The 10,725-nt window shown below is 48.5% G+C and overlaps 2 protein-coding genes across 2 annotated transcripts; one reads left to right on the top strand and one right to left on the bottom strand.

Annotated features, from left to right (window-relative positions):
• The first annotated feature begins 365 nt into the window (after positions 1 to 365).
• Positions 366 to 7,034, top strand: DDX27 (DEAD-box helicase 27). The gene is made up of 21 exons (XM_075517243.1): positions 366 to 524; positions 713 to 847; positions 957 to 1,016; positions 1,327 to 1,483; positions 1,845 to 1,891; positions 2,056 to 2,142; positions 2,914 to 3,019; positions 3,113 to 3,286; positions 3,628 to 3,778; positions 3,934 to 4,033; positions 4,157 to 4,298; positions 4,373 to 4,526; positions 4,641 to 4,722; positions 4,798 to 4,975; positions 5,116 to 5,222; positions 5,396 to 5,501; positions 5,603 to 5,697; positions 5,799 to 5,925; positions 6,189 to 6,273; positions 6,456 to 6,530; positions 6,794 to 7,034. The coding sequence occupies exons 1-21, from the start codon at positions 435 to 437 to the stop codon at positions 6,807 to 6,809; spliced, it is 2,274 nt and encodes a 757-aa protein (XP_075373358.1). The 5' UTR covers positions 366 to 434; the 3' UTR covers positions 6,810 to 7,034.
• A 928-nt stretch (positions 7,035 to 7,962) lies between these two features.
• On the bottom strand, positions 7,963 to 10,624 carry SNRPB (small nuclear ribonucleoprotein polypeptides B and B1). Its single transcript, XM_075517094.1, has 7 exons — positions 10,482 to 10,624; positions 10,223 to 10,374; positions 9,610 to 9,721; positions 9,196 to 9,348; positions 8,663 to 8,801; positions 8,376 to 8,501; positions 7,963 to 8,152 (listed from the first exon to the last, which is right to left on the bottom strand). Exons 1-7 carry the CDS (start codon positions 10,482 to 10,484, stop codon positions 8,115 to 8,117), a joined length of 723 nt encoding a protein of 240 aa, XP_075373209.1. The 5' UTR covers positions 10,485 to 10,624; the 3' UTR covers positions 7,963 to 8,114.
• Between the last annotated feature and the right edge of the window lie 101 nt (positions 10,625 to 10,725).

Raw genomic sequence — 10,725 nt, 5'->3', positions numbered from 1 at the left:
GCGGGCAGGGCCCCCCGCCATCCCCTCCCCTCCCCCCAGCCCCAGTGGGCAGCGCCCCCCACACGGCCACAGCCACAGCCCCGACCCCGACCCCCTCCCGCCCCCGGCGGGCAGCGACCCCCACCCAGCCGTGGCCCCGACCCGCTCCCGCCGGGCAGCGCTCCCCGCCCTCCCCCGGTACCGTCGTCCCCGGCGGGCAGCGTCCCTGCTACGGAGCCTCTCCTCCTTCCCCCAGCACCAGCGGCCCGCCTGGGGAAGAGCAATCACCACCGCTCCCACCCAGCACCGCCGCTTTCGGTTTACCTCTCCGCCTGGCGGGGCGGGGGCAGCCGTCGCCCCACCCACAAGCACAGGCCTGGGCCGGCTCTGCGCATGCGCGGCCGCCGGCTCACGTGGTGGTGCGCGGTTCCGGGCAGAGCTGTGGGGCTGCGGCCATGCTGCAGAGTCTGGGCCTGGTGGGCACCATCACAGAGGGGGATGTGGGGCCCGAGGACCCTGAGTCTGGGGGCTCCGAGGATGAGGAGGTAGGGCCGGGAAGGATCTGTTGCCTGGGTCGTGGGCGGGCCGGGAACGATCTGTTGCCTGGGTCGTGGGCGGGCCGGGGTGGACTGGTGCGGAGGCCGGGCCGGGCTGGATCGTGCTGGACTGGGGCCGAGGTTGGTGCGGTCCGGTTCGACCATCCTGCGGTCGTTGCTCATTGGTGTTACCACAGGAGCTGTGCCGGGCGCCGGGCCCTAGACGGCGGGGCCCCACAGGCGGGGACTTCAGTGCCGCCTTCGTCTTTGGTGAGGCAGAGGCCGGTGGGGAAGGCACCTGGGCAGCGGCACTGCGCCAGCTCCGCGGCAAGGTGAGGCCTGGGCCTGGGGCTGGGACTGGGGCTGTAGTGCCTGAGGCTACGGTGCCCCATGCCTTCCCGGGCTCCTCTTATGGCTCCTCTTTTATGATTTCCTGCCTAGAGAGCAGCTACGACGCTGGATGAGAAGATTGAGAAAGTGAGACAGAAAAGGAAGTTCCAGGTCAGGGCCTTTCTCTCTCATTACTGAAAAGACTGGTATGGGTTTGGTCTTCTACTGTGTTCCCTCTGGAGGCACAGACTCTGAAAGCATCCCGAGCTGCAGTGCTCAAGGTGCAGCTCATCACCTCAACTGGGTTTGCAGCCACACCTGATGTGTTGCTGAACTGATGAGAATGCAGAATTTTTAAGGTTATGCAAAACGGTGTATCTGTGAATGGGCTTATAGTAACAACAAACAAAAGCTCACAAAGGATTGAAGTTTCTTTTTTATCCTTTTTTTTTAAAAACTTTTTTTAAAAATCTTTTTCTAGGAAAGAGAAGCTAAACAAGCAAAAGTGAGAGATGAAGATACGGAGACTGAGGATAATCAAACCAAAAAGAGGGAGTGTGAGGATTTCAGTAGGGACGAAGAAGAAGATGTGGAGTCTCAGTATTCATTGGATGATGAAACTCTCTTCACAAAAGCAGGTATTAGCAGTACATAGAGAGATGGTCAGGAGCAAGAATCTGACAGACTGTTGGCTCGCTGGAGAAAAGTTTGTAGTGAAGCCTTGCTGGGAGTGGGCAAGAATCTCTTAGTTTTTGTTGTCTTCCTTCTGATTTTGGTCAAGCCTATTTTGAATGGTAGCCATAGTACTTTAATTGAACTCATCCCTGAGGAAGGATATTTGCTTGGCATTTTACTCCATTGCATGCCTGGACTTGTTTTTCAGGCTTCTCCCTCAATAACTCATTCAGAGCAAAAAGTATGAGATTAAGGTAGTCACCATATCTTGTTATGTGTTTAGCTGTGCTTGTTAATTCCTATCACATTTCTCTTGCTCTGCAGATACAGTCAAAGTGAAGGAATGGAGGAGATTGAAAAAGGGAGAAATGGTAAGTGTTGGACAGAATGACACTAGGTCATTCTCCAGCATTTCTTCTGGAGGAATTTGACTTTGGTTAACAAACTGTAGCTCAAAAAACAGCCCAGAGCCCTTTGATAACATGTTGTGTTGTTGCCTGTGTTGTTCCAGTTTTGTTGTTGTTGCTGTTTCTAGGAAGCAGAGAGCTTTTTTGAAGATGCCTCTCAATATGATGATAACTTGTCATTCCAGGACATGAATCTTTCACGACCTTTGCTAAAGGTATTTACCTAGTTTAGTTATTACATATGTTGTTCTGAAAAATGTTGTACAGCCTTCCCTCCACCAATCAGAACTGTCAAATTCCTCTTCTCTTTGCAGCCTCTCTGAAAAGGAAATTATGTGGGAGCTAGTGTGACAGTCCTTTAGGAGCTGTTATTCCCAAATAGTGGAAACCATTCTTTGATTTGCAATATGTCAACACCATCTTGAGACTTGTCACAGAATCGCAGAATGGCTGAGGTTGGAAGGGACCTCTGGAGGTCATGTGGTCCAATCCCCGGCTCAAGCAGGGCCACCTAGAGCTGGTTGCCCAGGAGCATGTCCAGATGGCTTTTGAATATCTCCAAGGATGGAGCCTCTGCAACCTCTCTGGGCAACCTGTGCCAGTGCTCAGTCACCCTCACAGTGAAAAAGTGTTTCCTGGTGTCCAGAGGGAACCTCCTGTGTTTCGGTTTGTTTCCATTGCCTCTGGTCCTGTCGCTGGGCACCACTGAAAAGAGGCTGGCTTTGTCCTCTTTACACCTTCCCTTCAGGTGTTTATATACATGGATAAGATTGTCCCCAAGTCTTCTCCAGGCTGAACAGTCCCAGCTCTGTCAGCCTTTCCTTGTATGTGAGGTGCTCCAGTCCCTTCATCATCTTTGTGGCCTTTTGCTGGACTCTCTCCAGTATGTCCATGTCTCTCTTGTACTCAGGAGCCCAGAACTGGACACAGTACTCCAGATGTGGTCATACCTGAGACAGAGCAATTAAACTCTATCTCCTTTGTAGGCAATCACAGCTCTTGGCTTCAAGCAACCAACCCCAATTCAGAAGGCTTGTATCCCAGTAAGTCTTCTGGGGAAGGATATTTGTGCCTGTGCTGCCACTGGGACAGGTAGGGGTTTAAACAGGGCACAGGAAACATGGAGAATTAGTTATTCACAGTAGCTGGTAATTCTTGGTAGTTCTTCTTAATTTTCTTCTTTAGGTAAAACAGCTGCCTTCATCTTGCCTGTCCTTGAGCGCCTGATTTACAAACCTCGTCAGGCTCCAATAACAAGGGTATTGGTTCTAGTGCCAACACGAGAACTGGGTATTCAGGTGCACTCTGTCACAAAACAGCTGGCACAGTTTAGCAGCGTCACAACTTGCCTTGCTGTAGGTGAGTATTAAGTTGCTTATGTGAACTGTACAGCTCGCTATACAGAACTGGGAATACATGTAAACTGCTGTACAGAACTGGGAGTTCTGTGTTATAAAACTGGAGGCTGTATGGTTATTGGAGGTATGGTTCCAGTAGGTGTGCTATGGTTTAAAATCTCACTTTCCAGTACTGTGCCATACTTTTTGTTTGTTGGTTTCTGAGAAAGAAAAGGTGGGATCACTTCTAATTGTGGATATGGTATTAATCTGAGTTGTTTCCCATTCCTCAGGCAATTTGGATCTGTGTGCTCTGCCGCAACCTGCTCAGGGAGTCAGCAGTCCATGTTCACTCTCTTTCAGGTGGCCTAGATGTGAAGACTCAGGAAGCAGCTCTGCGCTCTGGGCCAGACATTCTTATCGCCACTCCTGGGCGACTGATTGATCATCTCCACAACTGCCCTTCTTTCCACCTGAGCAGTGTTGAGGTGCTGATTTTGGATGAAGCAGACAGGTAGGCTAAGCAGGACAGCAGTGAAAAATGAGATGGTAGTTTTCTGCTTTCCTTTTCCCAGGCTATAGAGCAGTCTTTGTTGCCCTGCTTTAAGTAATGTTTCTTAGCTAGAACCAAATGAAGCTGCCTTACTTTGCTGTTTTTCTCCTGTGTAGGATGCTGGATGAATACTTTGAGGAACAGATGAAGGAAATAATCAGGTTGTGCTCCAACCACCGTCAGACAATGCTTTTCTCTGCCACAATGACAGAGGAGGTAAGACAGGCTGCTGAGAAGCGTGTTGAGGCAGAAAGTTGAATAGAAGTTGTCTAGTCTTTTAGCAGAGATTATGTGGACTACTTTTTATGTGGACTACTTTTTCTTAACCTGTTTCGGTAGGTGAAAGATTTGGCTTCTGTTTCCCTGAAAAATCCCATCCGAATTTTTGTGAACAGCAACACAGATGTTGCCCCTTTTCTGCGGCAGGAGTTTATCCGGATCAGACCCAATCGAGAGGGGGACCGTGAGGCCATTGTATCAGGTTAGTGATGAGCAAAGAAAAGCTGGAATTGGTAGGTGACTATGAAGCAGGCTACTGAGAGGACTTTCTTTCAGCTCTACTGACACGAACCTTCCCAGATCATGTGATGCTTTTCACCCAGACCAAGAAGCAAGCTCACCGTATGCACATCCTCCTTGGGCTGATGGGTCTACGGGTTGGGGAGCTTCATGGGAACCTCTCTCAGGCACAGCGGCTGGAAGCACTCAGGTAGTAGCAGGCTTAGTTGGCAATCATAGGCAAAAAATAAGTTAGGAGTTGGAAGTTTTAGGGCAGAGGTGGATTGCTGTATTCAATGCTAATGCATTTGCTATCTCTGCTTAGGCGCTTTAAGGATGAGCAGATTGATATTCTGGTAGCTACAGATGTGGCTGCACGCGGACTTGATATTGAAGGTGTTAAAACAGTGAGTATTTGCAGTGCTGAGCTTTTTAATGAGTCCTTTAATATTGTTTCCCTACTAACACTGTTTCTGTTTTAGGTAATCAATTTTACCATGCCCAACACCACCAAACACTATGTTCATCGAGTGGGTCGGACAGCAAGAGCAGGCAGGGCTGGTCGTTCAGTTTCACTTGTGGGTGAGGAAGAGCGCAAGATGCTGAAGGATATTGTGAAGACTGCCAAAACACCAGTGAAAGCCAGAATTCTCCCCCAAGGTACACACTTTGCTGAGGTAAAAAGCAGGAGAGCAGTAGGCAGGGAATCTCATGGTACAGAGGGACACTAAAAGAGCTTCTGAAAAACAAGATGGACTTTACATGAGCTGCTTCTGATGTTCACGCTGTATTGTTTTCAGATGTCATACTAAAATTTCGGGAGAAGATTGAGAATCTAGAGAAAGATGTGTATGCAGTCCTGTGCTTGGAGCGTGAGGAACGTGAGATGCAGCAGTCAGAGGCCCAGGTAAGGGATTTTTTAGGATTTTTTTTTTTACTGTAGTTTTTTTTTTAGGATCTCTCTCTATATATAGTGCATAAGGAGGTTACCCTGATGTACTTAACCTGCCTACTTTAGAAAGGGAAGAGATAGGTATTTTTTAGCCACCATGAGCTCACTTCTTGCCTGAATTATCTCAGATCAATAGGGCAAAGAAGCAGCTGGAGACAGGAAAACAAGAGACTCTGGGTGAGGGTTTGGAGCGGAGCTGGTTCCAGACCCGTGAGGAGAGGAAGAAAGAGAAATGTGAGTCATGACACTGCTGCTATATTAAATTCCATAGCTGCAACTGGACTCTGCTCTTTACTTAAAGTTTTTTTATTCTGTGCTTCTCTTTGTCTCTCTAGTGGCTAAAGCCCTGCAGGAGTTTGACTTAGCATTACGAGGCAAAAAGAAAAGGAAGAAATTTATGCAGGACAGACAGAAAAAAGTCCAAATGACAGTGAGTGCATTTATGGACAAGTGGGACCCTGCGTGGACTATCCTAGTTTTCCCTTAGCAAAACCTCACATCACTGTAAACTTGCATTTTAAAACCTTTCAGCCAGAGGAGAGGTCACAGTTTGAAATCTTGAAATCTCAAATGTATGCTGAGCGGCTGGCAAAAAGGAATCGTCGAGCTAAGCGAGCCAGAGTCTTGCCAGAGGATGAACCAGCAGCAGTATCAGCAGGTGGAGACTTTTGTTTTACAGCTGACCTACCTTATATCAGTTACTTTGTTACAAATTGGTAAACTAAGCTAATTTGTAGAGAGGGAGGCACTGATCTTTGAAGGAATGGCCACTGGTGCTGGCCAGGGTGAGTGCAGGGAGGTCATTGCTTTTCCTGATGGTTAGGCTAATTGTTGTGGTCAAGGCTACTGGGCTCTAGTAAACAAGGTGATGCTGTGGCCTTCTCTTTACAGCCAGTGTTCTGACTATTGTCTCTGTCTTAGGCCCCAAGCGGAGGAAAAATCTGTCTGTGTTTGATGAAGAGCTTACCAATACAAGCAGGAAGGCTCTGAAGCAGTACCGTGCCGGGTAATGTTTTAGCAGTAGGTGGGATTTTTTTTTTTTGCATCCCTGGACTTTCTCAGGGATACTTTGACTGATATTGGGAGGAAAAGGTGGGCAGAGCAGAGAAGGGATTCTTGCAGGAAGTACCTGTACTATTGCTGTACTTCAGTGGTTTTTGTCTTACCTCCCCCCTCTCTCTTAAAAAGCCCATCATTTGAAGATCGAAAACGCTTGGGTATGGCCCAACATAGGAAAGGAGGAAACTTCAAATCCAAGTCCAGGTATAGCTCCCTTTACTTTCTTATTCAAGTTTGGTTGGGTTTTTCCCACTGCTTTCTCTTTCCTCTTCTTGTGATTGTTTAAAGGCCCTTGCTAAAAGGTTTGTTGGTTCTGCAGTAGCTTACCCTCCTCCTGCAGGTCTGATACTGGGGGCAATCAAGGATACTACCTTTAACAGCACATTACTGGGCTTCTCAGTGCTGTTCCTTACCTAGCATTGACAGTTGGGCTAGTGGAATGTCATTTCAAATATCTTCTCTTTCAGGTACAAGAGAAAGTAAGAACTGTTGGTAATTACCAAATGGGTAATTTGGACAACGCAGACATTTCAGACGTGCTCTCTCCAGGGCCTGGATTTCTTTGTACTGGGAGGAGACAACTTCAGTAATATTGAATAGTTTTTCTTCAAGTTCTGGAATAACTTTGGGATGTTTGTTAATACCTGGTTGAAGACCCTGTGTGAAAACATCTTCAGCAGCCCATGCAATAAAGGATTGATTCTTTTGGGGTTTTTTTTTCCTAAAATGTTTGCTCTGTTTTATAGGATAGCTGGAGCAACTGAGAGCTGGGATATGTTACATCTTTCTATCAGACTTTTGTATAAGTCAACTTGTCTTTAGGGCAAAAACTGAAGAACTCTTACTGCTTGGTTCATATCCTTCTGTGATCTCAATTAATTAATATGGCTGAAAGGATTTCTGTGGTTGAGAGCCTATTTCTAAAATACAGAAGAAAAAGTTTTTCAAACTACCTGTCACAAAGATGGCTTCAGCGATAACAGTCAAAGGAATTAAAACAAATTTCCAAGAGGCTACTAGCTGAAGAAAGGATTATCTCCAAAGGGGGGGGGGGGGGGAGACAGCTTCCTCCTAACTGAAAAGAAAGCAGCTGTAAGCTGAGGCAAGAAGGGAAGATTACAACCAGAATGCAGGCTGGTTTACTGTATGCAATTAATGATAGGTTTGCTCATCCTGGCTTTTTTTTTTTTTTTTTTTTTACTAGAAGCAATGCAGCTCCACCTATAACAATCAAGCAGGTTTACTGCAGGCTAATAAGCAGCAGCTTAATGCAGAGAATCAGAGATCGCTATTCCTAACACAGGAATACTTGTACTTGTTCCACTGTGAATAAAGCAGGCACAATTCTGGTCAGTAACCCATACTTAATTTCATCAAAATAGTAAAAATTCAAAAGAAAAGAGTTTAACATCTCCACCATCCCAACAAATTTTTTCCATCAGCCTTGCTGAAGTTCATTGATATGCTTTAATTCCTATAAGGAACACAGACCAATATAGACCTGAATGGCCCAGACCAACTGTTAGCTTCTGACCTGTCAAAACAGAGCTTTTCACTTCAAACCTTCTGGGGTGAACGAAGTGCAGTAGTGAAAGGTAACGGCTGTGTTCCTGAAATAGACCAGTACACCAGTGACTCAAAGTATTGGGTTTTCCAACTTTATTAAAAAGGGCAAACTTTACAAGCAGTAACTATAAAATATACATAGCAAAGTTTTGACAGGTGGTACTGCTTGGTATATTCCCTTAATCAGTCTTCTCATAGTTCAAAGGTACATTATAGAATATCTTACGGCCTTGGTGGACGCATGCCAGGTGGAGGGGGTCCTGGGAATAAAGGAAAGAGTTGAAGAGGAAAGAGGAAGCAAGGCTAAACCAGAAAGACATTTTCACCGTGCTCAGAGTGGCCTTAGGACTCCTTTTTTGGCATTGAGGCATTTATTGACAACTAGCATAGCTAGGGAGGCATTGAAACATATCACCCTTCAAACATTTTGTTTATGTTATGGCTTCTAATAGCTTCTAGGTACTTAAGATAACCACTGCTCACCTCTCATTCCTGGGGGTGGTGGTCTCATGCCTGGTGGGGGCATTCCCATAGGAGCACCTCGGCCAGGTGGCATTCCCATCGGTGGGCCCATCGGTGGTCTCATGCCTGGAGGAGGTCCCATCATTCCTTAAGCCAGAGAAAGAACAAGCGTATAAATCCAGCTGAATATTCAAGACTCTAGCTGGATATTGGAATAGTCCTTCATAATACCAGATTTTCATCAGACTTGGGTAAATACTTCTTCATTACCAATTTTGCCACATAACGCTCTATTAAGTAATTCCTACCTGGAGGAGGTGCTCCTCTGCTCATGGGTGGGGGAGGACCCCCACGCCCTGGTGTGTATTGGGTTGGGGCTCCTGCTATGCTAGCAGTGGCTGCTGCAGCAGCAGCTGCAACTGTTCCACGACCCTGAGGTGTCATCACCTGTAAATAAAATAAACAGGTTCAGAGAAACAGCACAACATCTGCTTTACATTCATAACTAAAAAATAAGCAAGATTCAAATTATTATCCCTCCAGAAAATTACACCAGTCTCCTCGTAACGTATTACAGGTGTGTGGCATTATTTAATACAATTCAATGGATACACTTGAATTCTGTGCAAGAAGCTGCACTTTTCAAGCCTCTTCCATCATGTAAGACAGAGTCCCTAGGGGGATCTAAAAAGCCTTGCTAGGCTCAAACTCCCTGGTAACAGAAACTAAGATTACAGTTCTTCCACTCCACCAATTTCTTGCATCATATTGGTACCAAGAATTGAAAGCCACCCTAGAATATACTAGACAACTCTTTTTTTAATAGGTCACAGCATCTCACCTGTTGAGATGGTCCTCCCACTCCTCTGACAGGGCCAGCTAATCCTGCTGGAGCCTGTGGCATGGGTGCACCAGCTGGTACTCCCCTCCCTGCTGCTCTCCCAACTCCAGGTCCTCCAGCAGCTCCAGCAAGAGGTACCCGGGCAATTCCAGTCTGAAAACAGATCCCCCCCCCAAAAGAAAGATTTATCAAAACAAAAGTTCTCAGATCATCCTAGGGATGCCCACAGCCCTCCTTTGTCCAATTAATGTCCAAGCCCACAAAGGGATAAGAACTTCCTGCAGTGAAATCTGTTGGACCTAGTCGCAACAGCATCTGGAAGGCTAGGACAGTGCTGTAGTAGCATTCTCCTGCAGGGAAGCAAATTTATCGGACGTCCCTTCCCCTTCACAGTTCTGTGCTCGTTTTCCTCACATCTTTTGGAGGTGGTCCTTCAACTGTCATGGACACCAGGTTTTCTCCTCGCAGCAACACAAGACCAAGGACTCGCTTCTCTTCCCGCTCTGGCTGTTTTGAATTTTTAGGTCTAGTGAGAAGAAAACATTGCAAGACAGAGAAAAAAAAATCAATGCCACTCCTTGAATTTGCCATAGAGTATATGACTAGACTACTCCAGAGAGGAGAACCTACCGTAAAAGACACATTTTGATATGCCTCAAACTAAGTACACAGAGAAGTCTAAACACAAGATGCGTACTGCCTCCATAACTTTTTCCCCATGATGCTTAACTGTTACAGCAACAAGGTGGCATGACATACAGGTGTATGCCGCTTATTGGGAAAGGACGGACACAAAGCGCCCCCTGAACCGCGGGAGCTGGGGATCTGACAAACGAGACTACAACCACGACCGCTTCTGCAGAAGCCGGCAGCAGGCGTTGCCCAGCTGCTGCGCCGGCTCTCCACTCTGCGCGGGCAGACGGCCGCGGGCTCTCCCGCCGCAGCAGAGCGGCGGGGCCCGGCCGCGCCGCCAACGGGGACCAGGGCTGGCGGAACCAGGGCTGGCGGGGCGGGCCGCGCCGCTCACTTGATCTTGCGGAACTCGTCGCAGTCGCAGAGGATGAGGTTCATGTGCTTGTCGAAGGCCTTGAAGGTGCCGATGAAGACGCGACCATCCTGCAGGATGCACCGCATGCGGTAGTCGATGTGCTGCAGCATCTTGCTGCTCTTTCCCACCGTCTGCAAGAGACCACCGTTACACCGAGCGCCGGGGCGGAGCGGGGCTCGCTGCACCGCGGCCTCGCGGGAGCCCTCGCCGCGCGGGCCTGCCGGAGCGCCCGGCTCACCATGGCTGCAGCTCTCCGCGCTCCTTCCCGCCGCCGCCGCCGTCACTCGCTCCCGAAACACAGCCTGCTCCGCCGGAAGCTCCTACGCGCGGCAGCCGCCGCTTCCGCCCGCCCGCCCGCACGCACGCACGCACGCACGCGGCTCCCCCGCCAGCGCCGCGCACCGTCCCTTCCGGCGCGCAGTGGACGCGCTTCCGGTGGCCGGGGCGGAGCCAGGCCCGGCGGGGCGGGCCGGGGCGGGCCG

This window comes from Mycteria americana, chromosome 14, assembly GCF_035582795.1.
Source record: "Mycteria americana isolate JAX WOST 10 ecotype Jacksonville Zoo and Gardens chromosome 14, USCA_MyAme_1.0, whole genome shotgun sequence".
In the NCBI taxonomy this organism is placed as follows: domain Eukaryota; kingdom Metazoa; phylum Chordata; class Aves; order Ciconiiformes; family Ciconiidae; genus Mycteria; species Mycteria americana.
Note: the sequence above shows the minus strand (reverse complement) of the source record. Positions and strands in the feature narration are given on the sequence as shown.

Excerpts from the sequence above, each read along its gene's own strand:
- SNRPB (XM_075517094.1), bottom strand. Across the intron at positions 9,722-10,222 it reads GACGAGTTCCGCAAGATCAA|ACCTAAAAATTCAAAACAGC; the intron begins GTGAGCGGCGCG and ends TCTTCTCACTAG. Across the intron at positions 8,802-9,195 it reads TGGGAGGACCATCTCAACAG|GTGATGACACCTCAGGGTCG; the intron begins GTGAGATGCTGT and ends TTTTATTTACAG.
- DDX27 (XM_075517243.1), top strand. The coding sequence starts at position 435 with ATGCTGCAGAGTCTGGGCCTGGTGGGCACCATCACAGAGGGGGATGTG. Across the intron at positions 525-712 it reads GGGGCTCCGAGGATGAGGAG|GAGCTGTGCCGGGCGCCGGG; the intron begins GTAGGGCCGGGA and ends GTGTTACCACAG. Across the intron at positions 848-956 it reads TGCGCCAGCTCCGCGGCAAG|AGAGCAGCTACGACGCTGGA; the intron begins GTGAGGCCTGGG and ends TTTCCTGCCTAG.